The 27,985-nt window shown below is 47.3% G+C and overlaps 1 protein-coding gene across 1 annotated transcript; it reads left to right on the plus strand.

Moving 5' to 3' along the window:
* The first annotated feature begins 1,247 nt into the window (after positions 1-1,247).
* On the plus strand, positions 1,248-27,954 carry SLC43A2 (solute carrier family 43 member 2). The gene is made up of 13 exons (XM_086475197.1): positions 1,248-1,407; positions 8,869-9,058; positions 10,079-10,134; positions 10,877-10,953; positions 17,326-17,418; positions 18,247-18,380; positions 18,817-19,019; positions 19,658-19,801; positions 23,373-23,511; positions 23,949-24,081; positions 25,041-25,114; positions 26,792-26,915; positions 27,793-27,954. Exons 1-13 carry the CDS (start codon positions 1,248-1,250, stop codon positions 27,952-27,954), a joined length of 1,689 nt encoding a protein of 562 aa, XP_086331323.1.
* The last annotated feature ends 31 nt before the right edge of the window (positions 27,955-27,985 follow it).

Below are 27,985 nucleotides of genomic sequence, written 5' to 3' on the forward strand. Positions count from 1 at the left end.
ACTGGGACAGGTGGAGCTGGAGATGGTTAAGCCGGCCACAGCGTGGGGATGCCAGTGTGCTGAGGTGGAGCAGCAGGTCCATAGGATGCCATGAAGATGATCAGGGGGCTGGGGCACCTCCCCTGTGAGGACAGGCTGGGAGAGTTGGGGTTGTTCAGCCTGAAAAATAGAAGGCTCCGGGGAGACCTTATAGTGACCTTCCAGTACTTAAAGGGGGCCCACAGGAAAGCTGGGGAGGGACTCTTGATCGGGGGTGTAGTGATAGGATGAGGGGTAATGGTTTCAAACTCAAAGAAGGGAGATTTAGATTAGATATTAGGAGGAAATTTTTTACTGTGAGGGTGGTGAGGCACTGGCAGAGGTTTCCCAGAGCAGCTGTGGCTGCCCCTCCCTGGCAGTGTTCAAGGCCAGGCTGGATGAGGCTTGGAGCAACCTGTTCTAGTGGAAGGTGTCCCTGCCCATGGCAGGGGCTTGGAACAAGGGGATCTTTAAGGTCCCTTCCAACCCAAACTGTTCTATGATTCTGTGTGCCATGGGCTATCCTGGCCAGTGCACCTGGCTGTCTGCACAGCTAGGATGGGGCAGGGTGCAGCCCACCTCGTCTCCCAGCTGGGTGGTCTGGCAGTTAGCAAAAAGTGCTCCTTGCTCCGCCATCTGTGGTATAAACTGCATATATAGGACCCATGCTCACCTTCCAGAGCAGATCTGTGCTCCTGCGTGGGGCAGAGCAGACCTGGTGGCTCACTAAAGCCACCGTTAGGGCTGTGGGGCTGCCTCCTCAGTCCCAGACTCTTGTCTGCAAGCAGCTGGGAGATTGGGATGCTGGCTGAAGGCCCCTGCTCTGGCATGTGTTTCTTCACTGCCTTCAAATGGGCTGCCTGCCCTGTACAGGTGATGGGGAAGTGGGCTCTGGGAAGTTCATATTTGCTGCATTTTCATACCTGTTGCTCAGGAAGTGGAACGGAGTCCTTGAACATGGTGTGTGCACTGGAGGGGCTGCTCCAAGGGCGCCTGTGCTCCCCCATCCCTCCAGGTAACTTGGCAAGCTGGTACCTGCAAAAACAAGTTTTACACTTAAGTGCCTTACATTCAGCAGGCAGGTTTGATTGCTTTCCAGTCAGATCTCAGCTTAAACCATGCTTTTTTTGCACTCTTTGAGCAGCATGTGCTGTGTCTGTGGACTCAGTGGACGTTGTTCTTATCCCTGCAGGTTGAGACTCTGAACAAGGCCATCTTCCGAGGCAGCAATGGCACCCACGCTTGCTACCGCCCATCGCCGGCGCTGGTGGATGGCATTCACAGCCATCATTGAGAACCTGCTCTTCTCTGCTGTCCTGCTGGGCTGGGGGTCCCTCCTCATCATGCTGAAAGCAGAAGGGTTTTATTCCTACCTGTGCCTCGAGTCAGGTAAGGATGCGCTGGAAACTTGTGGGACTAAGTTGCTGCTGAGGTTTGCTGGTGCGGTTCCCTGTCTTAAGGTGGTGTGGAACTGGCTAGAGTAGGGCTGAGCTCCAGGTCAGTCCTGGGGCAGAAGGAAGGGATGCACGCTCCTTTCCAAAACCGATGGCATCCTTGTGATGGTGTAATGTGCCTCTAGGTGCTCTTGCTTTGCAGAGTGATTGGAAAAGAAGGCTTAAAGATCAGGTAAAGCTTTTCTGGACAGCTTTTTCTACTTGGCCATGAGTTCTTCCTCTGCGTGGTGGCCTGGCTGATCTCTGCAAGGAAAGGCCCAATAGGTTCTGGAAGATGATGATTTGTGGGGGAGTTGTCCTGAGTTTGCAGGAGGAAACTATAGGCACTCTTTTCTTAGTGGCAGGAAAGAAAAGAGCGTGGGTGACAATGACATTAGAGGAGTTCAGTGCTGCTGTTGAGGAGAAGCTGCAGAAGTAAATGTTACTGATGTTTTATTCCTCTCCTTCTTCAAACACCCAGGATGTGCTCAGACCAGGCTGTGTCTCTATGAGGGCATGAGATCCACCTTCTGGTCCAGGCAGAGGATGTGGTTGTCCACATTGCAGACAGAGCCTTGCAGGGAAGGAGGCAATCTTGTGGTGTGGGAAGGATAAGACTGGGAAAAACAGCGTGTAGGTGGACAGATATCCGCAGCCTGGGCATGGAGAGAATTGTGGTCTGGGGAATCCCACAGTATGGTAGGGTGGACAGCAGGATTAAAAGGAACCTGAGGGTAAAGGTGTGGTATGGATTTGGAAAGCTGCTCTAGTGACAGAAGGTTTGCATGTGGTCAGAGAAGGGGAAAACATAGTGAAGAGAGGCAGGAGCTAGGTGTTTGGGCTCTGTCCAGAGGGGTGTGATGGCAGATGAGATGAGAAGGTAGATCGGCCCGTTCAGGGCTTGTGAGCATGGGGTGGGGGAGAAACTGGTAGGCGAAGGAAAGGAGTTGGGAGTAAGTGCCTGGACCATCAGCAGGTAATGGCTGGGAATAGTGGGGGAAATCTGAAATGTGGGGAAACAAAGTCCAAGCAAAAAGTGACTGTGAATAGTTGTGATGATACTCTGGGTTTTTAACTCATTCATCAGCTGCTCGTTAAGGTCTTCTCTCCTGCTTTGTATGCCTGTGGGCAGCTGCCTCAGCCTTGTAAAGCCTGGGTTGGTCCACCTGGCAAACACGCATGTTTGAGTCTTCTACCTGCTGTAGCTTGGCTGCTTAATGTTTATCCTATGCTCTGCTCGTGGAGCAATGCCTCCAGGTGTGTCCATGTCACTTGGGTCTCCAGTAGTGCTCCAGACTGTGTGAGGGAGAGTCCTCAGCAGCTGGAGACCATTTAGGACTTCTGTTCGAGGCTGCTCTGTTCTTGCCAAGCCATGGTGACTTTGTTACAGGCCTGTGTAAGCAATCTCATTAAACCTGTCAAGTGGAGACTTTCTGACACCAAGATAAAATGCATAAGAGTTGATAAGCAAATGCTGACTGTCTCTGAAAGCAGCCGTTTTCCTGTCTGCTTCCTTAGATGTGCCCTGCTGACTAAAGCCCTGCTTCGCTTGGGGCCCACCTTCTACTCTTAGCTTTGATTGCTTTCAATTCATCTGCCTTTGCCCCAAATCAGCGAGATTCACCTTGGCTTCTCACCCGTGTTTGCCAATCTGATTTGTCTGGCTGTCCCAGTCGGAGTGCCCATGCCACAGACATCAGGGAAGAGGGAAAAGTTTGGACGATGGTGAAATTGCTGCCCTGGGGCCAATTCCTTCCTCCCCGTGACCAGCCTGTGCCCTGAGGCAAGAAAACTTCATCCCTGAAAAGAAATTCATGTAGTCAAATGTTCTCATTGTCCTCAAATATCTGGCCATCACTGCTGAACTCAGTGATGGCTTTGATGAGCATCAAGGACCAGTTATGCCGGTTTCCTCGTTCATCCACTCTTACTCATTTTCCTCTCTCTGGTTTTGTCCTCATTGAAATAATCTCAGTGACTTGGTAGGGAAGAGTCCTAGCTCAGAGTGTGGGGACAGCAGACTCCCTCGCAGCTGCCCTGCAGTGGTCACTAAAAGACTGGCACCAAGCTGAGTTTAACCTTTGCTGGCATTAGGATGACCCACCCAGTAGTTGCCTTTCTCAGCAGAACCTAATTGAATCCTGCAGCCTGAGTGGGTACATGGCTGGAAGGTTGGTGCAAACAAATTGTAACTAGTAGCCTTTGGGCACTTGTTGTTCCTGATGCTGCTGTGTGCATGTAAGTATTGCAAAAAAAAAAAAAAAAAAGACTTTTCCTAATGAGCCAAAGGCTTTTGGCAGGGCTTTTCATTTGTCAGCAAAAGCTCTTGCACTTTGTGATGCCTTCCAATGAAAGAGAAAACTAGACCTTGTCCCTTCTGCAGGCTCTTCTCTGAAGGTAGCAGCAGCTGCCCAGAAAGTGGCTGTGATTCATGAAGGGCTCCTTGTCTTCCTGTTGAATTCCCCCTTTTCCCTGCCTGCCCTTGACTTCTGATACTGGATTTTACTCAGCCACCATGCAAACACGTGGGGTCTGCCAAGCCTCCAACTCAGTTGCATGAGGGTGGAGATGGGTACCTAGGAAAAAATCCACATAAAATAACAAATATTTTTAAAGCAATTGTGCAATAGGTTTTGAGCGGAGGGTTGTACCCGTTCTGGGCGGCAGGTTTGGCCACATCCTGAGAGGTATGTTTGAAATTTGCTGACAAGGAGTCTGGTTAGTGGCACTTTGTTCCCATTTTAATTTTACTACACTGCTACTTGGCCTTTAACCAACTGAAGCAGCATCTTTTATTCGGTGCAATTGCTGATTCTGCAGCCTTTATCGGGGATTCGGGCCTTATCGGCTTTGGGGAACTTGATCTGTTCAGGGTCTTGCGTTGCTACAATGTTACTGGGATTGGGAAGCTCAAGGGTCTGAGACGTGTTTAAAAAAAAATAAATCTTGAACTTGATAATCTGTTCACAAAGAGCAGAGATAAGGAGCCAGTTGGACAGAGGGCCTTCCTCTAAGACATGGTTGCAGAAAACCAAAGGGACGCTAAGCTAATTTGTGGCAGGTTAACATGCCTTAACACAGGCATAGGAGGAAGGTGCTCCTTACACCTCTTTGCTCTTAATATTTGGGGTCTGCGGTGGGGAGCCTGCAGTCTAAATGTTCCTTCCAAGCTGGTAAGATGTGACGACAGCTTGTAGAAAGGCTTCACACACGTGACCCTGTAAACAGGAAAAGAGTAAATGTGGTAAATGTTCAATTTCTACAGGAAACATGCTGTGGTGATTAGCAGCTGTTGGTGGTGTTGGGGAGCTGCATGAGAAGGTGCCTGCCCCGGTGAGAATTGCTGCGAAATGAAACTGCAGCTGGGGAGAGAATGGGAGTTTAACAAGAGATTGTGCCTCAGTTATGCGAGGCTTTCAGCTGGGTGCCCAGAGGGGGGGTCATGGAGGATGGACAGGCAGGGAGGGAGACCCGAATAAATTGCATTTGGAGTCCTATAAAGCAAGAACATCTCCTCCCAGTTCCCAGAAGTATGACACCATCCTGAAAAGTAAAAACATGTTCTTATGTGGGCAGTCTGCAGATCGGTTGTTTGCACATGTCTTTCGCTGTGATTTTTTTAACCAATGTTACCAGACTCTTTGGCCCTGATTTCTTTCTTGTTTTGTTTCCCCCTTCTTTTTTTTCTTTGTTTTTTTTTTTTTTTTTAAAAAAAAAAGGAAGTTGAGGCTGTGTAGGCTGTGTCTCACAGAGTTATTGCCAGGACGGCTGGGGGTGTCTTGCCTGCTTGTCTCAGTCTGATCCATGAAACAAGATGAAAGGAAACCTTCTCTCTGCCATCTGAGATGGCAGTCACTCTTGAAAAAGCCAGACTCATTCCTCTGGTAATGTGGTGTGTGCCTGGGATTTGAAGAGGTCAGCAGAGTAGTTAATAATTGACCCTCTCATGAAACCTACAGCACTTAATTTGGGAGAAAGGATGACTTTAAATGTTCAGTAACAGCCTGAACAAATCCCAGCGATGAGCTTGACATAAATGATTACCAAGGCAGCCTTCCTCTCACCTAAGCTGTCATTCTTTAAATAGTAACTTGAACTACTAATTGGGCAGTAGAAATCCTGCTGCTTGTAGGGGAAGTGCTGTAAAACTAGGCAGTATGTTCTTGTAATTGGTGATAAAGACTTGCAGCTTCTTCTAGCTTGACAGTGAGACAGCGGTGAGTGTACATGGACTGAGCCTGTGCTGCTGGCTTACCCAGGTGGCACTCTTGCATATCAGACCTGGCATGCTTGCATGCAGGTGGACTTGGCGGGAGAATTTGGGGAGGGCACCGCCGTTGGCACAGAGACAGCCCTTGCCCAAAGCACTGTTGCAGATGGAGCCAGGCACATAGCAGCCTTTCCCCAGCAGTGTGGCGTGCACTGATCTGGAACAGGATCTGAGCTGTGATTGAGGGAACCTGCTGTTTGCTGTAACCAGGTGCATTAGGTAGGTGAGTAGTTAGGCAGGTTCTCTGCCCATTAATCTCCTCCTAGCTGCATGTCATATGGTGCCACTTGCTCTCCTGTGCGGGTGACCTGCTGGCATGCTCTCCCTGATGAGATGGCTCTCAGCTGGACCCTGTGCATCCTGCACACACCTGCAGCCCCTCCAAAATGTTCTATTTATGGAGATGGCTCAAAGGATCGGAGGATGTCAGGGTGCCAAGGGCTGCTTGAATAATTTCCATTACGCCTCAGTGGATCTTCTCTTGTTGCTCAGGGGCTGCTTCTGTTTTCACAAACAATTTGTATTTCCACATAGTGCTGTTGCCTGGCCCCTCCTTGGAGCTGGCAATGAGCAGCTGTAAACAAGGTGGTTGGTGTAAGCAGGGACTGAAATTTGGTGCCCTGTTCCCAGCTTTCCTGGCTGCAGCAAGTCATCAGAGAGGGATGAGTTTCCCTGCTGATGGAGCCTGTGTCCTCTTTGCCCCCTGGTGTTGCTGCTCATCATGCATGCCGTCGGAGGGTCTGCTAGCAGGCGTATGCTGTGGGAGCTCTGTGCGGTCTTGTTGCAACTGTACACATCAGTACATTAACGGTAATTCATCTACTCCAGCTTGAAATGCTGAATGTTTCTGGTTTGATATCTCTCTGTGGAGAGGGTTGACAGGCTCTTTAATATGTGCAGCCAGAAGTTATAAGGTCACTGCACTGTCTGTGTCCCTCCACCCTTCCACTCCACAGCTGAGCTATCTCTGTAGAGTGCTGACACAGGGAAACCACTACTACTTTGTTACTGTTTTTTTCACCCTTGTTTTCCTGAGTTTAACCTCTCACCCACATCTGTTTCCTATGAATTTATCTTTGTAGAGAGCCCAAAAAGCCTTGATGCTGTGGGTGAAGCTGTGTGCCGGTGCCTGCCCTGTGGAGGTGCTGTCAGAGTCAGTGTTTAAGATCCTGGGCCACAACGAGAGGAGACTGCGAGGGGGGAAAAATGGATGAAAAAGCTTGAGATGTAGCGTGAAAACTGCAATAGCCTCCCAAGTCATGTCCAGGACTCATTTCTAAGGATGTGACTTGGGAGCCTCAGGCTGGAGTGTTGACCTCCCTGCAGAAGGGATGCTGATGGGACATGTGGCCTTTTGGGGATCTCCCTGTTGGTTACTCTGGCTCTGCATGACTAGCAGGGCAAGAGAAGGGACAGATTAAGTTATCGAATCAGGAGCACATGGTAGAGGGAAGGAACAAACAGTCATCACTGCCCACAGGTCATTTGAGACCATCTTACTAAAGGTGTTGGTGAGAGCAGGGTAAATGGGGAGAAATGCCATGTGCCTTCCCTGGAGTGCTGGAGGAGACAGAGGAAGGTTTGCAGGCAGCTCATAAGCCTCAGATATCAGCGCCTGGACTCCTGCTAACACCTGATGTCTGGAAGGTAGAGTGTGATTTGTTTGCCATGGACACAAAGCTGGGAGGGTTGTTTTGGCCAGATAGGAGAACCAGGGTGAAACCAGTAACTGTGACGGTGCTGAGGCTTGGGTAGAAGGGAAGGAGTTGTAAGACGATCCCCAGAGACACAGGGAGGGTGAGAGCAGCCAAGGGGATCACCTGCACTAGCCACACCAAGCAGTGAATGTGAAGTCATTTGTATGTGAGGGATTCCTGCTAATTAACTAACTAACCAGGGCTTGCTTGGAATCTCTAGTCTTGCTTCGTGCAGATGGTTATGTAGGTGACTTCTCTTTGTTCCTCCTTTAATATTGAACTTTGTCAGATCAATTATTAAATATGGAGGAGAGCGTTTTATGTCACTGGCTTGCAGCAGCAGTAAGAAAGCAGTGCTTTGTCATACCAGCAAATGTTACTTGTAAGTCAGATAAGCGTTGGGAGAAGGAGAGGTGGAGTGCACTAGAGCTGTGGGTTAATGAAAGTCTAAAGGCAAGCGTGCTTGCTTGAGGAGTTGTAAGCCACCTTAGGATGGGCTTGTAACAGGAACAGAGTTGACGTGAGACAGTAAAGCTGCTGCTGCTGCAAAAAGGGAACTTCTTTCTTTCTTTTTTTTTTTAAATTGTCCCGTTTCTATCTCTTACACAACATGGGCTCTGTTCAGCGTGGGAGTTTGCCTGCAGAGTTCCTCATGTAAGGGCAGGAGCAGAAAGCTGGAGATAGAATTGATCTGTATAACTTAAACCCACTTGGAAAGAATAGAAAATGTTAATTATGGGGCAGAAGTTAAAGATGCATCAATCCTTTAACAAATGGAGAAGACAGGTGATCTGCCAGCCCTCCTGGGAACAGGGTAGTTAAATCCAGGAAGGATTTTTCAGAGCCAGAGCAGTCGGGAAGCAGGGTGGCTATTGCAAAACTGTTCCTCATCCTGATGCCTGCAGTGAGGGCAGGAAGCTTTTCGTTTGAGCAGGCTATTGCTCTGTGCCAGGTCTTGTCAGCCCAGTGTCTGGACCCAAAATAACTGATTTGGCTGTAGTTATCGCTTCCAGTTTAGTTAGGGAAAAGATCTGTGAGAAAGTGCCAGTTGTAGATTAGGAGGACCTTAGTTTTGTATTGGTCCCTTCAGGTTCTGCTGGGTTTAGTCCCCTGTAATTGCCAGGGCTTTGCTGTATAGTTGTTTTCGTAAACTGGTGAATCTCTGTCCTTAGATGGTTACCCTGCTGCTGCTTGGGATACTTGTCCCCTGGGTGCCTGTACATCCTTTTTCCACTCCCAGCTGAGCTCATCAGGTTTTCCTTGTCCTGCTGCTGCTCTTTCCCTTCTCCATTTATCATGGAATATAATAAAAAAAAAATGGAGTGTGGAGGGTGTAGGCCCAGTGTGTTGTGGCACCCTGTGTGCAGGGCTTTTCTCTTCCCTCCTTCCTGCAGTGCTGCAAGCCTCATCTTAACGCACTGCAATGATGATCCTCTGTCATACTGTGTAGGAAACACCACCAGCAGCCCTGAATATGAGAACGGCACAACTTCAGAGCACAAATGGCCTTCCTGCAATGCCCAGGATGAAATGCTGAACTTGGCCTTCACCATTGGGTCCTTCCTGCTCAGTGCAATCACACTCCCCCTGGGAATTGTCATGGACAAGTACGGCCCTCGCAAGCTGCGGCTGCTTGGCAGGTTGGTGTCCTGGGCTCCCTGGGTGGGCTGAGGGGCGAATTCATGTGTTGTCTGGGGAAGATGGGTGCTGTGCCTGTTGTGGGGTCCCTGCAGCCTTGGGAACTGTATGAGGGATGGGCTGGGATCTACTGGAAGCTGCTGGCCATGCACAGGGCACTGGAGCGGCACTGGAGCAGCTCTGGGATGGTTTCAGCCAGCAGGGTGAATTGCTCCATAAGGGAAGGGCTTGGGACTTCATGTCCAGAGTTCAGCTCTCCAGTGGTGCTCTGTGTTCCCTGGCCAGATGGAGCCTGGAGGACGAGAGGAGTCATTTGTGAGTCATGGAGGGTAGCTTTTTCCTTGAGCTGGGAGCTATGTCCTGAGAGGCACAAAACCAAGATGTTACATCATCGTTGCAAGCTGGGGAGTTAACTTGGGGATAAACACATCCTGCCTGCCTTTTCTAGGGCCCTTCTCTGCCATGTGGTGTGTGTTGCTTTCTGCCTCAAATAGCAAGGTCGTTAGCTGTTTCTGTCATGGCATGTAGGGATTAATGACTTGTTGGGACAGTGGACCCCAGCACTGCTGAATTTTAATGCACTGATCTGTGCCAGAAACCAAACTGGCCTGTAGACAGAGTGGGAAAAACAGAGCAAGTCTCTGACTCAGACCCTACCAGAGAGGAGCAGGTAAAGGCTGAGTGCTGTGACCACAGCTGGATCTCAGGATGAAGGCTGCTGCTGTCTTTGGTCACCTCAAGATGAGGGCTGGCAAAGCTTTGTGCTGGGAAACCAGTAGGGAATTTGGGTCCAGCAAGAGCTGTGTAAGTACTGGAGGAGAGATTGCTGCCTCAGCCCTTGTGCAAGGTCTGTCTGTAATATTTGGGTATTTCCCTGGATATTGTCTTTCCAAATCTCTAGCTTCCCTCCCTCTTACAGAAGTTATACTGCGCTTGCTTAACAAAGTGCTGAGGAGGTAGAAGCATATGTAAGTTACTGCGTGTAAGGCTGTAAGAAACTCATGGTTTTGGTTCCCTTTCAGTGCCTGCTTTGCTGTGTCCTGTGTGCTGATCGCGTATGGTGCCAGTAACCCAGACTGTAAGTAGGCGTTTTTCTGAGCTGGGAGGACTTTGGGGCTGTAGCTTGGGGGTTTTTTTTGGGGAAGGAGACAAGCGTGCTCTGACTGTCACAGCTCCGGTGCTGTACTGGGGTCTTTCTGGGGATGCAAGCCAAACATCTCCTGGCCTAAGTGGCTCTGGCGAGGGCTAGTGTTTCACAACCCTAAGTGGAAAGCGTAGCAAGGGCCAAGCATCTGAGATAGCTAGGTCTGTCAGCTTTGTGTTTGGGCAGGGTCAGGTCCTGTAAAAGGGCAATTCCAAACAAGTTCATGGCTCTTTCAGGGTTGGGAAATAAGTAATTTCCTAAGTAATTACGTAGTAAATAGGTAATTAATGTGTAATCAGCTTTCTCACTGCATGTAGATGGAGCTTGCTCTTCAAGACTGGATAGCGAGATGATGCTTTTCATCCAGTTCTTTCAAGTAAAGCTTCCTAGGACCCATTCAGACAAGCTGCATCAGCAAGTCTGTTCATTACAGAAAAGAAACCCTTCCATCCTGGGGAGAGAGGAGCCCATCCTGAAGTCTTGGAAGAGGGCCCTGGCCCTCCTGCTCTGTGTGGCTGGGGAGACGGGTGCTGGCTCAGGAAGCAGCGTGGTGCGTCCTGAGGGTGTTGATCCACTGAGGTTCTAATGTGTCAGGACCAAAGCCCTCAGGGCTCATGTCTCCTTTCCCTTTCCACCCCAGTAAAAGCTAAGGGCGTTTTTTTTTTTATTGTTGCAGCTCTGTCTGTGCTGATATTCATTGCGTTGGCGCTGAATGGCTTTGGTGGGATGTGCATGACCTTCACATCGCTTACGGTAAGTGAAGAGTTATTACCAGACTCTTACTTTATTCCTTACTAAGACTGTTAGCTGGGCTAGCAGAAAAGAACAAAGTGGGTCTTTTGCCTGTGGCTTGAATAGCAGATGTTTTTGTTTTGTACAAAGGGTCAGTCATTCTTTTACCTGAAAGGCTGAGCACTAGGTGGTTATTCTAAGGCACTTTTTTTTTCCCCAGTCCTTTGTTTGTTTTTTTTTACCTGCCCTTTGCATCTCAGGTGAAGGTGGAGGGAAAAAAAAGGAAGTGTTTTTGTGCAGGACTCAAATTGTCATATGCCTGTACACGCAGTGCTCAGCTATCTGGCACTGGCTGGACATGTTTGCACTGGATTTAGCATTGACATACTCCAGGAAGAATCAGCAGGGCACAAACCCTTGCAGCTGGGTATGACCAGTTTTCTGTAAGCGCAGTTTGCATCTTGCCCCAGGAAAAGGGTTGTTCTTGAGCACAAAAACCTTTTGGTTTCAGAAGGGTGAGAGTCCCTTCCAGGTTTCCTTAGAATTGCTGCATTGTTGAATGCTCCCAGCTCCATCCACACAGCCCGCTTAGATCTGGTTAGTCCACAGATTGTATTGCAAGCATTGGTCAACAACTGTCAGCTGGATATCTATATTTTGGGGTTGTTTTTGCCTGGAGACGGGAGCAGTATCGTCCTCCAAGTAGCTGCTTTATTTTCTACCTCAGTACCCTGATCCTTGTCAATGTGGCTGAACAGGGCTGGGTGGAAAGTCTTCCAGAAAACAGTCTGGGAAGCACTGATGTTTCTTGAGCTGTGGTTGAAAACTTTCAGATTTGGACGGCAATATTTTGAACTTGCTGTTGAAGTAAAACTTTCTGTTAAGGTTACCTCTAATTTAACAAGGCTTAGACACTGACTAACAAGGCTCAGACACTGGCTGAACTCCTGAGACCTAACTTTGGCAGAGGCTGGGTTTACAGATCACTGTGTGTACTGTGATGTTGCTGCTGCTGTTGCTTTCATATATTCAGAGCGTTCAAAACTCTGCGCAGATGTTGGTGTCTCCTTCATATGCAGTGTTCTTCACTGGAAGAAGCCTTGGCCGTGGTCCTAAAGAACCATGGGGCAAATGTCATCTTGCCACGCTTCAAATCAAAGCAAGGAAGAGAGGAGCACATCAGTACTGCTGCAGGAGAGGAGAGGCTTCCCATCCTGCTTGCTGCCAGCATTGGTTATTGCCTCTCTGGGTTGTTATTAAGGGGTCACAGATTATTTTAGAGCCACTGGTGATGATAGGAGGGAGGGCAAGGATAGAGCAGAAATATATTGGATGTGCTGTACTGTGGCTTTTAGCACCAGAAGAAGTAAGAAAGCCACTTATTAGCTTCCTCATTAGTGAGCCAGTTCCGCAGCACTAAGGAAGTACAGTGGCAGGAAAAAGGTCAAATCTTCCAAGAAGATATCGAAGCCTTGAGGAGGTCTGAAGCAAGTAGTGATGCTGCGAGTTCACCCAGGGAGACCTCAGGTGGAGCCCATCCCCTCCAGTGTGTTTTGTAAAAAGCTGAGGTGGCTTCAGGCTTGACTTCTCAAATCCAGATTCAGATGTAGCTGCTTGTGCCTCCCTGCAGAGCCACACAGAGGCATTTTGGTACCTGAGGCATGTGAATGTGATTAAAAATAGTCTAAGGTGGGAGGGAAGCACTTCTTCACCTGCATCATAGCATAGCTGTGGTGGTGACTGTTAAAATCAGGTGTCTTTTGCTCATTGGCAGCTTACTGTTTTGTCCCTGTGTGGTTCTGCCTGCAAGCTGGGGTGCTTGCGGTTGGTGCGTTGAGAGCCGTCTTCTGCGGTGACACGGTCATCTCTTGTGGGTCCCTTCCACCTGTGGCCCATGGAGACAGCGAGTGCAGCAAGGGGGGGACACAGGGATGGCCGTCCTTGGCTTGCAGGCTCTGGGTGATGTGGCTTGCATGCACTGTGGGTGCCCAGGAGAGGCTGAAGTAAGTGCTGAAAGGGGAGACTTGAAGACCTTTTAGAGGACGTTCATTACACAGAGGCAGTGAGCACTAATCAACTTCTGGTGCCAAGTAAGCTTGTTCTGGCTGACACAGGCACTGACTGCCGAGCGCACACGTGCACACACAAGTCAAAGCAAGGTGACTTCCTTCTCCTGCCAGCTGCAAGTGACCTGAAGTGCTCCAGGAAATGGGTCAAACCCACTGGTGCATGGAGCTGGTCCCTGGCCACCCCAGGCAGGTTACAGTTGCTGCTTCGTAGCAGGGTGGCCATGAAGGGAGCCCCTGCAGCGTGTGGAGTTGGGATGCTCCCTGGGTGCTACGGCTTGTGGGGTTTCCTTGGGTGTTGAAACCTCCCAGAACACCTGTGTGCGTGGGCATGGTGTGATATGTTGGGAGAGCAGAAGACTGGGATCCTCAGTGCCTGTGCAAGGGATAAATGGGATCTCTGAGGATTACAGCCTGAGGTAGTACTCCATGAAGCTTTGCCTCTTGGGTTTAAAGCCTTTTTCAATAACAAGTCCCCAGGGTATCGTGAAAGCACATGGCAAGTGGCAGAGCCAAAGCAAGCTGCTGTTCCTGGGTGCCTTGTGTTGTGGCTTGGGGAGGAGGGGGAGCGAGCGAGTGGTGCTGTTGGCAGTTCTGGGAACAAGGTCAGACTGTGCCTGTTGTTAAAATGCAGAGGGGAGATTTCTGCCTCGTGACTTGGTCTTAGCCAATATAAGTGAAGATTGGAAATGGAAACAGATCTGTGTTGGTGGCTCTGACAGCAACACAGGAATCTGGCACTGGTTCTGCTCTGAAGATATTTCATGCAAAGAAATAAACATGTGTGATAAATTACCACAAAGAGCCTTTTATAGCTTGTTTTCTGTCCTGTTTTCCTTTCAAAGAATTACAGCTGCTTTGCTCTTATTTTTTGCTACAAACACTGCCCTTTAATCAGAGCAGGGAGGCATCTCTGTGCAGGGAATCTGTTCTGCTCGGAAATATTAGGAAAACTTAGGACTCTGTGATCTTTTGTTTGTTGGAGAATGGGAACAGGAATTTCCATATGCTTTGGACAAAGCAGGCAGTTTGAGGCTTTCCTGGAGAACGTATTTTTAGTGTCCGTATAACTTCCAAATATCCCCCCAATAGGGAAAACAAAGTTTAGCTTGAACAAAAATACCATTCTCCATTAGTCTAGTTCTCAATCTGACTTTTTCCACTGTTCTTTCAGTCTTTGCAAGAGGAGGGAAACTGGGTTTGGTAATACTGCTGTGGTATCTTTTGCATAAGGATTGTCTCCAGGAAAAAGCTGAAAAATAATAAAAAATGATCCAAGGTCTTAAACTTATAGGACAGATGAGAAAATAATCTGTGAGAGGAAATTATTTTAGCAGGTTAGGATTGCATACCTGTAATAAAGGACTCCTGGAAAAAACAGTTATGGTATGGCAAAATTAAGTTAGTATCTTGCAGACAGGGCATAAAGCTAATAATACATCATTGTTGACCTTTAAACAGGAGACGTAAGAACTTCTGTCATTGTAGGTCTTGTGCAATTGGGGCTGTCATAGCAGAATGGGCAGAAGTTGGTGGAGGAGTCCCTTCTTGCCTGCAGGGATAAGCTCAGAATGAGGATCGGATCACTTCGGTGGCAGAAAAACAAAAAGACCACTTGCTCTGTTGCTTGGGTTTTTTTTTTCCTCCCTGTGGTTCATTTTTTCCAATGCTTACTGCTATAAAGACAGCATGAAAAATGGCTTAGTAAATATCGTGTGTTATTTTAGTAGCTGGTCTTTAGATGAGACCTGCAGAGGCATTGCCAGTGCTGGCACTCGCACTCCTAGAGGTTTTCTATCTGGGTAGAGACACTTTTTTCCCTTCACCTCCCCTCTGCCCTTCCAGGTAGTCTCAGATTTGTTTTCCTCCTAAGTGCCCAGTGTTTGCTGTTTCTACTTTGATTGGGTTGGATAAGACCTTAAATCTCCTATGGCTTTTTTTTTTTTTAACTAGTTGATTGGTGCCAAATAGGATTTTAGGAAATCTCTAGCCTTTCTAGGACTTCTGTCCCCATCGAGGCAGAAGCAGACTTGGCTTTTCCCGGACACGACTGCTTGCTTTCAGGCTTGCTGTACATCTCCTCAGAGCAGGAGGATCCACCTGGGAGTTGCTTGTCTGCTGTATGAAAAAGGCTTTTTGTGATCTCTGGGGAAAACCAGCCCGAGCCAAGAAGCAGCTGTGTTTGTGGAGCCCTTGCCCTGCTCCGAGTTCCCCAGCAGGAGCAGGTGTTTGTTGTAATTTCTGGAGATTATTTTAGGTTTGGGGTGTTTGAGATGAAATGAACACCCTGCCTAGTGACAGTGACTTGCCTTTTTGCAGCCTGCAGGTATTGTATTCTGCAGATGCTGTTTTCTAGGGTGTGTATTTAGGCCACTGCTTCCAAGAGATCTTTTTTTTTGTGTGTGCCTGGTAACAGACCTTTGGATCCTTTGCCGCTTTCTGTCTGCAGCTCCTGAAAGCAGCCTCTTGGCAGCTCTCCCGCATGCAGGGGTCTGGGGATGGGTGTGGGGATCCTTGCTGCAGAGGAGTGCAGCGTTTTCTGCCTCCGCCGTGTGCGTCTGCTCGGGGTTCAGCAGCAGCGTCAGGCTCGGCACATCATTGCTGCTGTTCTCTGGCTGGGGTTATCTGAGGACCTGGAGACTGCACTGCATAGGAAGCTCTGCAGTGAGACAGAGGGATGATAAACAGCCAGATGGATCCTCCCGTGTTCCTGCACAGGAATACTTGTGTTGTAAACACGCTGGTCCTGCCGTGACACAAGCCAGATTTGCTTGCCTTATATGCTACTCCTGGGAAAGATGGATTTGTTTTTCAGTGGTGGAAGGGGAATGTGATGACAGCATTTGCTTGCTCAGACTCAGTCTAATATTCTCTGAATGATTTTGTTCAGCAGCATCTTTAAACAGAAAAAAAATGCTAGTTATGCTTTTGGTCTTAGAAGGCACCTGCAGTGTCCTGCTTTGACACCCTCTGAGGCTGACGTGGTAGTGATGCCCAAGTGAATTTGAGGAGTAAGTGACCTGAAAAAGGAGATGGGAGGGAAATCTGTCTGCCTGCAGCAGAATATCTGCCTGTTGACCAGCTTCAGGAGATATCAGTTGAGCTCTCTGTAGCCTACAACTTCAAACCTTCTCTCTAATTTCCAGTTTGCAGGCTGTCATTACTTAGTGTTGAAAACTTGTTTGCTTCTGGTTGTTTAGGGAAAATGGGGAGTTCCTCCTTTCCCAAGAGAGTGGGAAGGTCTCACAGCTCTTTCTGTCTGCCCCACTCTACTTTTGGGTCCTAGTGGAAGCAGGGGCTAGAGAGCCATCCTGGGAGTGCTTTTGCTGTTGAGGTGGCAGAAGTGGCTGCTGTGAGCTGCTTCTAGCTGTCCCTACTGAGGGCTTTGCTTTCCCAACAGATCCTTGCAGAACCGGCCTGGTCTGCTCTCAGCAATGCCATCACACCTGATAGGAGCCCAGGCAGCAAAGTGGGGTGGGTGGCAGGAATAGCAACGTGAGGTGCTGTTGCCTGCTGCTTGCTGCAGAGTTCAGCAGCTTCGTAGTTGTGCTGGGCAATAAAGCCTTGGATTTCTAGTGTTTGCCTTCCTGCACCTAGCTCCAAGGTCGTGTGCTTGGGCATCAGAGCCATCCAACTGATGCAGAAATGACCAGCTTTAACCCCTCTCGTAGGGAGTCTGCTTTCACAGGAGGAGCCAGGGACTTAGCTAGAAATGGAAATGCAAACAGCAACACAGTTCATGTTTGTGTCTCTTCCTTCTTGTTATAACAGGAACTTTCTGGTCTGCTGCAAAGATTTGGGTGCTGACCCAAGATGCATAAACAAACCTGGCAGTTAAGGTGTTGCAGGGTGTGTTAAAGACTGTGCAGGAATCAAAGCCTGTGTCTAGCAACTCTTGACTAAGAAGAGGGTGATATGCGGAGAAGAGGGTGATATGTAGAGAATTGGGCACATAGTTTTTGGAGAGGAAAAGAGGTGGTGGCTACAGATTTGGGGTGAGGAACTCTTAAATAAAGCACAAGGGCTGGAGCAAAGAGTCCTGTGCTAAAGGTAACCAATGCAAAGTATGCTGTCAGTCTGGAAAGAAGCAGCCTCGTTACGCACGTAAATCTTGGATTGTAGATGTTCCCTGACACTGGAGGCACCAATACAACCTGCAGAGCAATATGCTGAAGAGCTAAGTCATTCCTGAGTAAAACTGGCTGCTTCAGATTCTGGTATCCAGGAGTCTTAATTTTAAATCCCAATATCTTCTGAAGAAAGCTGCCTCCTCTTTTCTTCCCCTCCCTTGGCAGCAGCCTGTTTCAACCAATTTTTCTTTCTCCAGCTGCCCAACATGTTTGGTGACCTTCGTTCCACGTTTATTGCTCTGATGATTGGCTCCTATGCTTCCTCTGCTGTGACTTTTCCAGGAATCAAGGTGAGGCTGTGGGATCATGACTCATGACTGGTGGTGGTGTGCTGTAGTCTTGCACCATTTAGCAATAATGTGGAAAGAAAGAGGGACTAGTTGTTAAAGCACTCTAAAAGAGATGTGCCTTTGCAAGATTGAGTTCCTGTCTGTTAAAGACCTCCCAAGTGACTGCCTCAAGAACTCAACAAATACTGCAAAGAGAACAGCGTGTTTGCTGATAGTAAAATTTTAAAGGTGTTAAAAGTAAAGAACTGAAGATCTTTTTTTATGAAAGATTGCTTTTTTAAAACTCTAAGGAGTGGATATATATGTATTTTAATACACATGTGTGTATTTAATCTGTGTGATTATCACAGGTGGTTGGCTTTGAACACAGTTCAGAGCTAGCAACCAGCACTGAAGGGACAGAAGAGATGGTCACTAGGGCTGCCTTGGTAGATCACTTAGTGGTTCTGAACCAGAGATGTTTCATTGCAGAGTTGGCATAAGGGGGATATAGTAAAGGTAAGCCAGTCTCAAGTGTGTAAGGAAGTTCCTGCTGGCTTTCCAAGGAGAAGGTCCTAGATGAAAACCTTTGGCAGTCATCTGCAATACAGCTGCATGCTATTCCAGCTGGAGGTCCTGTTGTCGCTGTAGGTGCTGTTAAAGATGTGAATGTACATCTCTTTCCAAGCCTGCATGTCACAGAACAGTTCTTTGTTACCACTTGAGTTAAACCCATTTTAAATGCAGCATGTTTTTCTTTCCTACAGCTTCCTTTCAGACCTCATTCAAAGAATATTGAAGTATCTTTCTGCTCTTACAGCCAAAACCGTATTCCCTTGTGATTTCCAGGTTATATATGACTTTGGGGTCTCCTTCATCCTTATTCTGCTTGTCTGGGCAAGCTGTGCCGGACTAGTTTTTCTCAACTGTTTCTTCAATTGGCCACTGGAGCCTTTCCCAGGACCAGAAGACATGGACTATTCGTAAGTGTCCCCTAGACTGGCCTTGGGCTAATCCCATTCTTAATCCTCTAGAAAGTGGTGGCTTGGCTAATTTAGGGGAGTGGATAGGGAACTCCCTTGCATGTTTTTTATTGCTGCCGTTCCTTCTTAGGTTGAGGATTTATGTCTGCCATTAGCATCGTGTCTTGACTGGTGAATGTCTCTGGAAAGTGGAACTTTCCAAAGCATAGGAATTATGAAGGAAAAATGATCTGTCAGTAGTCATAAGTATTTCTGTATTGACCTATGCCAAATTGGCCCAGGGGAAGTATCTCTACTGTGTTCTGGATCCAGACCATCATTTGTAGATGAAAGCTAGAGCCTTAAATCCATACACAGCCTTTCTGACTCCTGCAACTTTGCTGCCTCTGATTCCTCACCCTGTGTTGCAGCTCTCATGCTCTTTACTGCCCAACAGGGTGAAAATAAAGTTCAGCTGGCTGGGATTTGACCACAAAATCACTGGGAAACAGTTTTACAAGCAAGTAACGACTGTGGGGCGCCGTCTCAGTGTGGGGAGCTCCATGAAGGGCCCCAAGGAGCCAACAACCTTGCAAGAGAACAACAAGCTCTGTCTGTCTACGGTGGACCTAGAAGTGAAGTGCCAGCCTGACAACACAGGTGTGGTTCCATGAGTGCCCCAAGGATGCTTGTGCTGGCACAAGGCTGTTGGCCTCTCTGCTCTGATCCAGACCTGTTTATAAGAGATAGTCGTATGTGATCCATGGGTTGCCAGGGCTGTGTGCCAGCCACCATGATTTAAGTACAATTCAGTTATAGAAGGAATCCTGTCCTTGTATACTTGCCTAAATACACCAAAGGGTGTTGCCAGTGATGGGGACAAGAGCATGGGTAACTGGTAATGCTGCAGGAGGACAGTGCAGTTGGTCACTGCTGTCTCTTAGGTAGACTCTTGCCATCATGACTAAGCCTTCCTTAGTCAGGGATATGGCGAAAGCAAATGGTTTGAAGCTTCCTTTTGCTTTAATCCTCAGAATTAGGTGAGTCTTCCTTCCTGCTCCCTTTCCCCAGTTACTGGTAGCCAAACTCCAGGTATCTATAGCTGTTTGTTATGGAATTTTGTAAGGCACCAGGTAGGTGCTAACTGTGAACACCTTTAAGCTGCCACTGGCACGCAGTATTGGAACAACTAGCGAGGAGGAGACCTGCTAACCCAGAGGTGAAAGCCTCTTCTGAAATTGTGCATGTTTACAAAGGTATGTCGCCTTCTTCAGAGACTCTTATTATTCCTTGTGCAGCTTCTCCCTCCTTCATGAAGAGTGTCTTCAGTCCTATCTTGTTGCTCAGCCTTATCACCATGTGTGTAACTCAGCTGCGGCTCATCTTCTACATGGGGGCTATGAATACCATCCTTGAGTTTCTGTCTGGAGATGAAGATCAAGGTAGTGTAACCTGGAAACTTTTATGTGCTTCCTTGTAACTGGGACCTGACCCAGACTTGGTCCTTGCAAGAGGCCAGCAAGCCTGATTACTCAGCAGATGCACAGCATATGGCAATTAGTGGTGTCAGAGTGTAGCTGACAGCTGCTGGTAGGGTCTAGCAGAGGGCTGGAACTAGCCCAGGACAGAGGGGCAGCGAGGTAGACACTTGAATGTCAAGCTAATTTTAGCCCAGTGTCTGTTAAATACTATTCCATGTTATTTCCCCAGATGGGTTGTTGAAAGTAGCCTCTCAGGCTGGACTGTGATAATTTTTTTTATTGGAAAACCTATTTCATCAGGTATTTGCTCTGCTTATCCTAAGCAAGCACAAAGTACAGAGCAGCTGACTCTCATGACTAATAGTTGGACTAGGTTTCTCAGCCCAGCAACCGGGGGTGGGAGAAATGAAGTCATAGCTGTTTTGTGCAGCTTGGTGTGTGCTGGGGAGGCTCCGGGGTGCTCACTGCGCTGGACTCGTCTGTATTTATAGCTCTGATTCAGTACATGGACCAAACAGGAAAGAGTACATTAGTTTACTGATGTTGAAAATACCCAGGATTGCAAAATGAGACTTAGCCTTTTTTTTTTTTTGTCCTTTGTAGTAAGATCCAGTTTGAACTTGTTAAATCTGGATTGCATGAAGCTGATAAATCAAGAGGCACTCCTCTGAAAACAGGAGTGAGCTCTGGGGGAGGGAAGGAAACTCAGGAAACTCCAAGTGCCCTGGCATTCCCTGAATCGCTTTGTTTCTTGAGACTTTGACAGCCTGCAGCATTCAGCTCTTTATCTCCTGGCTCAAGAGGCAATTTAGAACTTAAACAGTAAACAGGACAAACTTCACAGTGCCTACCTTTCCCAACACAGCTTAGTTTTCTGCTTACCTTGTAACTTTCACACTGATTTTTCTTTTCTTTTTACCTTGGCTTGCTCTAATTATTTCTCTTTCGTTTTTCCGACCCTGCTTGATATTGTAGAATTACTATTAGCTAGATATACTCTCTATTCTGTTTAGATCAAGCTCCATGTTAAAAAAAGGGATAGGGTCCTTTGGGTGTGTTGCTTTTTTTTTTTTTTCTGTGCCACCTTTGACATTTCTTCCCCTTTTTCTCCCTCCTCCTCCTTCTGAATGTAGCCTGGGCTCGCAGTGCAGTTCACTGTCTTGGTGTTTCCATGGCATCAGCAAAACAGTGGTATTGTCTAATCGCAGCAGTGTCAGGCTGCAAGAGCAGTTCCAAGATGTGTGCAGCTCTCTAGAAATGTAATCTGCGCGGATCACTGCTCCCTTGGATTCCTCGTTCTTCTTGCAGTTATTTACTTGGTCATGTTTTGTCAAGAGAGCTCCCTCCACCTGCAACTGCTCTCAGGAGCACTCAGCAAGGGAAAAAGAGAGTTGAGTCAATGCTGCAAGTGTTATGGTCAAAGAAAACTTAAATATTGCTGGGAGCAGAACAGGAGAGAAGAATGTGGGGAAAATCATTCAGATAGGGAGTGATGTCTTTAAGTTGCAGTGAGGCATTGTATCCTTGAAAGTCCTGCTTCCCGTGCAGATTATGGTGACTTAGACCTGTCATGAAACCTAGAGGTGGAAAAAGCAGTCAGCCTGTGGCTGCTTATCTTCTGAAAACCCCCAAAAGATCAGGAAGAAGCCAAGGGGTTCAGTAGCTCTGTAAGTGACTGTAATTGTGTTGTAGGAAGGCAGGAGGAAGTAGACCTGTTGTGTCTAGAACTTGAAATTTGGCCGCATCTTTCATAAATTGTCACCTTGCTTTCAAATCTGGTAATACCTGGAGACCTTAGGTAGAATCAGGGTGGGCTGGGAAACTCAGCTGTAGGAGGTGCTTGCTCAGAATAGTTTTGAGGGAAAGACATGTAAAGACAGTGGATGTAAAGGATTGTGCCCATGTGTGCACCCTTTGTTTGCTCTATCCAGGCTTCTACTTCTGCCGTATCTACTTCTGGTATTTGCTCTTTTTTTTTTTTCTTTCCTCCTTAGAAAAGAACTTGGGTTTTTTTTTTAAGATGATACATTGAGGAGGTCCTGTTTTGTAGCAGCTACTGTCTCTTCTGTTCTCCTGCTGACCCCATAAATTCATTTGCTGCTTCAAGTTGGCTTCCTCTCTTGCTGTTCAGAGCCCAAGATTAAGTGTTCAGAATAACACGAAGAGGCAAAACATGACAGCGTGGCTTGCTTCTTACCCTCTATTAAAAAATAACCAGACAACAGCAAATCAGCTCCAAGAGTGTTTGTAGAGGGTGATGCCACCTGTCTCTCTTGGCTACAGCACTTGCTATAATGAGATGGGATGTGGGGCCACTTCAGGGCTTGCCTTTGCAGAGGTAATGGGGGCATGAATGTGAGCTTGGAGGCTGGAGTTGGAAGTTCCTCTTGATTCTCTTGCCAGCAACTGGAGCCAGGAAGGTATCATCAGGTGCCATGCCTAGCACAGCAAGGCAGCCCTGCTGGGGTTTGCTGCGACTGTATAGGAGAGAAAGGCTTGTGAGCAATTTCTTTCCATTACCAAGTTGATTTTGGTATAAAACCTGGCTCTACTGCTTTGGCTAGATCTAGAAATGTGTTGGGAGGGACAAACTAGCATTCTTTCTGGTTGTTTAGCTTACAGTGCTGTAACTTGTAAGCACTCAGTGCTGAGATAGCCAGTTTCAGAATTACATCCTTATTTCAGAGCTGTGGTACACTGTGACTCACCAGCCCTTTTCTGTGATGCCTACAATCCATCAAGTGGGCTGCAGAGAGGAAGTGGAAAAAGCATTGCAGGGTGGGGGAACTGTTCAGTAACAGGAGGGGACAGTTTCTTCTCAGTCTGCTGGCATCAGCTTTCCCTTAGCAAGCCAATTAGACACTTCTCCCATCTTTAACACGTGGGGAATTCCCATCAGTTTGAGTTTTTAATGATTGCTCTCAGATGCTGTGAGTTTTGCTGTTAATGTCCTCTCCCCTTGCCTCCAGACTTGTCCATTCAGCACAAAATGGGTTAGTCCTCACCTTCCCAGCCTGGCTTCTCCTTGCTGGAGCTTCCCAGATGGAGAAGTAGCTGCAGCTCCCAGCAAGGCAGGAGCTTGATGACTAAGGCAGGGTTGCCTGTGCAGGATATATTGCTTGTAAGAACTTTCCCTGTTGGTCCTAGCCGGAAGAAAACCTCATTGGCACTAAGCAGTTGCTGGGTCCCATTTCTGCAGCCCTACCTGCCGTTGGGCTGATGCTGCTCAGAGAATGCTAATGCAGGATCAGAATGGTTGAAGCAAGTGCCCCCAGTATGTACACTCCAATGTCATGTCTCTGGGAGGCTAAATGAAGAAGTGGGGCTTTGGTGCCCCAGCTCCTTCAGCCCTGCCTGTTAGCCCGTGACTATTGGGGGTCTGGGCTCTTAATGAGAGAGTGATCAATGGGGAGGAACAGTTTCTTTTCTGTCTCTTTTTTTTTCTTTTTTTTTTCTTTTTTTTCCCCTGTTGCTGCTATGGTACCACTTGGACTGACAACTCTTCTTAATCTTTTTTTTTTTCCCCCTGCAGTGGCTCTCTACACTTCCATTTTTGGGGTATTGCAACTGCTGTGCTTGCTGACAGCACCTGTGATCGGGTACATCATGGATTGGCGCCTGAAAGAGTGTGATGATGGCTCAGAAGACAATGAGGAGAGCAACGCTGAGCAGTGCGTAGTGTGTGCCACACGGGACATGCAGCCACGTAGCAGGCCTCATCTGCTCTGCATAATGAGTTTTGTGATGAAAGACTGAAAAGGATATTGGTTCTTCAGTATAGAAAAGAACGCCTGAAGGAGGACTTGATAATTGCAGAGGAAAGGACCAAACTATCTTCCATGTCCACTAAGATCAGTCAAGAAGAGCAAATTTAAATTCTAGCAGGGGATGCTCAGACTTCCCTTCTAGCCTAACAGTAAGAGTAACAGCACTGAAATAATTGCCCAGATGTTCCTCAGCTTCCACTGATGGAGATCCCACCACCTCCTTAGGCAGACCTCTAGCCAAACTGGTTTAGATAATTGATGTGTTATGTGGAGAATCTTGCTGTGAATTTCAGTAGCTGCTGAAAGTGCTTTTTTTAACATAGGTTTTGCTATCCTTCCAGAAGTGACAAGAAAAAGAAAAAGCGTGATCGTCAGATCCAGAAAATCACCAATGCCACCAATGCCTTTGCATTCACAAATGTCCTGTTGGTTGGATTTGGAATCACCTGTCTTATTCCTAATCTACCGTTGCAGGTGAATGGTTCAAATGGGTGGGTGTGCTGGAGGGGCTGGCAGTGTGGGTCCTGGCAAAATGACAGGCAGGACAGTGCCAGGAGGTCCTGCAAGCCGGCAGAACCCAGCTAGTGGCAGGAGGGTTTTCTGGCACTGCTGGGAGACTCCCGTACTGCTTTGGGAACCCCAGTCTTAGAGTTGAAACAAATGATACCATGCAGTTTACATCTCTTGAGGGAACTTAAAGAAGAGCTATAGCTAAAATGTCAGAGTTGATCCACAATTTATTCACACATAGAAGTTTCTGCAGCTGAGCTGTGTAACAACACTTTCCTACCGAGATCCTCTCAGCAGTGCCTGTGCATTTAACCAGGGCTCGATTTAAGCTGCTGACAGTCAGAAAATTTGCTGTAAGAAGCGTGACAGATATATACAGCAGGTTATTTCTGCATCAAATGCTATGCCCAGTGGTGCCCGTGGGATTATAAACCTGTTAAAATATTTATTTTGTGGCACCATCTGTTTTTGACAGAGGAGTTCGGTGATTTTATGCTATACTTAAACATGCCTTGATGACGTAAGCAAACAGAGATAGTTTGCTCATACTTGCGTATTATCCACAATAACTTGTAGAAAATTAACTAAATATGCCACAAGCACAATAAAAAAGCATTGTGACCCTGGCCACAGGTTACTGGGGTCATGTCCTTGCAGCAGTGCCACCTACAAATGAGCTAGGTCTTGTGCGTGGTTAACCTCAGGGGGCACTCCATGTTAGCCTTGGCGAAGGGAAAGCGGTGCTTTTAGAGACTAGTACAAATTTCTTCCCTTGTGCTGACCTGAAAAGCTGTTTGATTCTGGGTTCCTCAAGCCCAGCTTTGTACCAGAAAGGAGAACAGGTTTTAGGAATGGGTGTATGCTGGGGTCTGGCACACCTACGTGGTGTCCAGGATGTGACATTTTTCTGCTTCTCTTTCCAGATTCTTTCCTTCATTTTGCATACAATTGTGAGAGGATTCATCCACTCAGCTGTGGGAGGCCTCTACGCAGCTGTGTAAGTCTCTGCTGAACTATAATATATGGCTGGCCAGATAAACTGGTTTGGGATAATAAGCTGTCCAGGTGAGAAGGGAGATCAGGAAATGGTTGGAGGGGAAAAATGATGCAACTTTTTTCCTCAGTCACCACTGGATATGACAGTAGCTGGACTTAAGTCCTAGCTGATGCTTTGGTTGTTTAGAAACAGCTAACCCCTTTGGCATACCTATTGCAGTGAGAGGCACAGCTATACATGGGCCTCAGGTTTGACTAGGCTATCGACACTAAGGTTATATAGTAAAAATTCAAGGCTTTTTTTGTCTTGTAATGAGTAGTAGTGTCCAAGTAAAACATTAACATAATTCAATACATTGCTTCGTCTGCTCTGAAGTTACATTGGTAAAGCATTGCTCAAGATAACCATTGGTGATTCCTCCTCCCTTTCCCAGGAGAGATTATCCATCCTGTTTCCAACTTACCAAAGTTATCAATAGCTGAATCTAAATACTCTCTTCCTTACTAGGCAATGTTTTTGGTTCTGAAAACAGATATACCCCTCTGTCCTGAGCTGTTGGGACAGAGGAACAGAAAGACGCTGTTATTTTTCAGAGAATCACAGAATCATTGAGGTGGGAAAGGACCTCTTGAGACCAGGGTCAGCTAGAGCAGGACTGCATATAGTTGGGTGTTTGAATATCTCCACGGATGGAGACTCTACAACTCCACAGACTCCTTCTGTCAAAGGTTTTGGTCTCAGTGTCTGAGGAATCCAGACTAGAAAACCCATCCAAGACTCTGCTTCAAAAATGCATAAACTTTTGGTTCCCTGGCAGCTAGAAGTAAAAGATTTTTGTCCTGGGCAAGGTAAATGCCTCTTGCTGTATATATCAGCTTGCTTGTAAACTAATCCTGTTTGACCGTTGCAACTCTCTGGAACTTCCTTCACGTGAGGTATCTTTGCTTTGAATGGGACTACTTTGAATATTTGGAGGTTTTGATCCACTTCTTTCTTTCCAAGCTTAGTTTAACCTGACCCTTTTTAAACACTGCTCGGTCATGGAAAGAGATGTTAGACTGTTTGTGAAATTTATTTTTCCATTAGCAGTATCTGATATTCAGCAGTTCCCAATCAACAGTATTTAGTTTGACATAGGATCAGGCTTGTCCTCTAAAAAGGAAAACACATGCTAACCTGTTGTGCAGGTTTCACTCACTTCTAAAGGGAGCAAATTGTTATGACCAGATGAAAATGATTGCTCAGCCACAAATGCTGTCATCTGGATAAAGCAGCCCTGCTTTTAACTTGTAAACATCAACACTCTGCTCCCTTTGCAAAAGGAACACTAGTTGTATAAGCACACCCACCTGCCTACAGTACAGCTACAAAACAAGTGCTGGATCTGATACTACTAAAGTTTGGGAGCTCAGGAGGAGAATAATCTGGAGAGCAAGGCTCCAGCCTTGTTGGCAACTGCATTCTGCTCTAGAGAGCACTGTGCATGCCATCGGGTATAGCTAAATACTCTAGAAAAAGAGGCAGTTACACCTAAGTCCAGGAGAGAGAAGTTCTTCATATTATGCCTGTCTGGGGACTGTGCTCTGTTGTGTTAGTCAACTGGGAATGTAATCTGATCTGGGTGATGTGAACAGTCAAGGTGACATAGAATAATGCTGTTGCTTTCTCTGTTGACAGATACCCCTCCACTCAGTTTGGCAGCTTGACAGGGTTGCAGTCGTTGATCAGCGCCCTCTTCGCCCTTCTGCAGCAGCCTCTTTTTATGGCATTGACGGGGCCTTTGGAAGGAGACCCTCTCTGGGCAAGTTCTTCTCAAATTTAATGTGAAACCTTGGTGGTTAAGATGATTTGGGCTCATGTCTTTGAAAACAAAAGACTCCTGCGCGTGGGCCAAGGTTAAAAACAGCTGGAATTTTACATGTCCTCCAGTCTACTGTTACCTTGGTGCTGTCCAGGAGACCCTTCCCTGTGTGAGTAATGATTCCCTGGGAGGGAAAGCCATTCACCCTTATGCTGGTGTATGGAAAGGGAGGAAGGGAGAAGGCTGCAGGAGTGCTTTATGCTAATAGTTTGTGTCAAAATCTGTCAGGTAAGAGACTAAATCTGTGTCGACCTCAAAATGCAGTAAAAATACTCTGTTCCCTTTTATATATTTTTATATATATATAAATATAATATATTATTACCAGTAAATTTTGGGTTGCTGATGCTAACGTCCAGAAAAGCCAAGTGGCTGCTGAGGGTAGGGCTGATGCGGTGTCTTGAGAGTCTGTCTGGGCAGCTTGATACATGGCTGGTGGGTCTCATTGCTACATGGGTGGTCTTGGGGAGAGCCGTGGTCTCTGGGCTACATGTGCCCACCCCAGCAGCTTGTTGCTCTTCAGTCAGAAAACTTTGTGTAGAAGAACTGCAGTTTAAACAGCCCTGCCTGTTCTGTGGAACAAGACTCCCGCAGCCATGATCCAGAGCAACAAGCTCTTGCAGCATTTAGGTTATCCACGTGGTGCTCTGGGCACAGGAGTGTAAATATAAATACAGTGGAGGTTGTTGCCAATACACTGAGCAGGGCGTCTCCTGGTTTGCTCAGTGACGTGGGCTGGGTTCTGACGCTTTGGCATGCGTGACTGGGCTGTTGTCTCCCTGGCCTGCCTAATTTTGTTTTATCTTCCTCCCTGCAGGTGAACGTTGGCTTGCTTGGTGTGAGCTTGCTGGGTTTCTGCCTTCCAGTCTACCTGGTCTGCTACAGACGCAGGCTAGAGAGAGAGAAAAAACAGAAGATGGATGATGCCAAACTTTTCTTCAAAATCAATGGCACTCCCAATGAAGAAGCCTTTGTTTAAACTGGTGCTTCAAATACAGCCTCCCCTGTAC

This window comes from Leptosomus discolor, chromosome 18 (genome assembly GCF_034619465.1).
Source record: "Leptosomus discolor isolate bLepDis1 chromosome 18, bLepDis1.hap2, whole genome shotgun sequence".
NCBI classification, from domain to species: domain Eukaryota; kingdom Metazoa; phylum Chordata; class Aves; order Leptosomiformes; family Leptosomidae; genus Leptosomus; species Leptosomus discolor.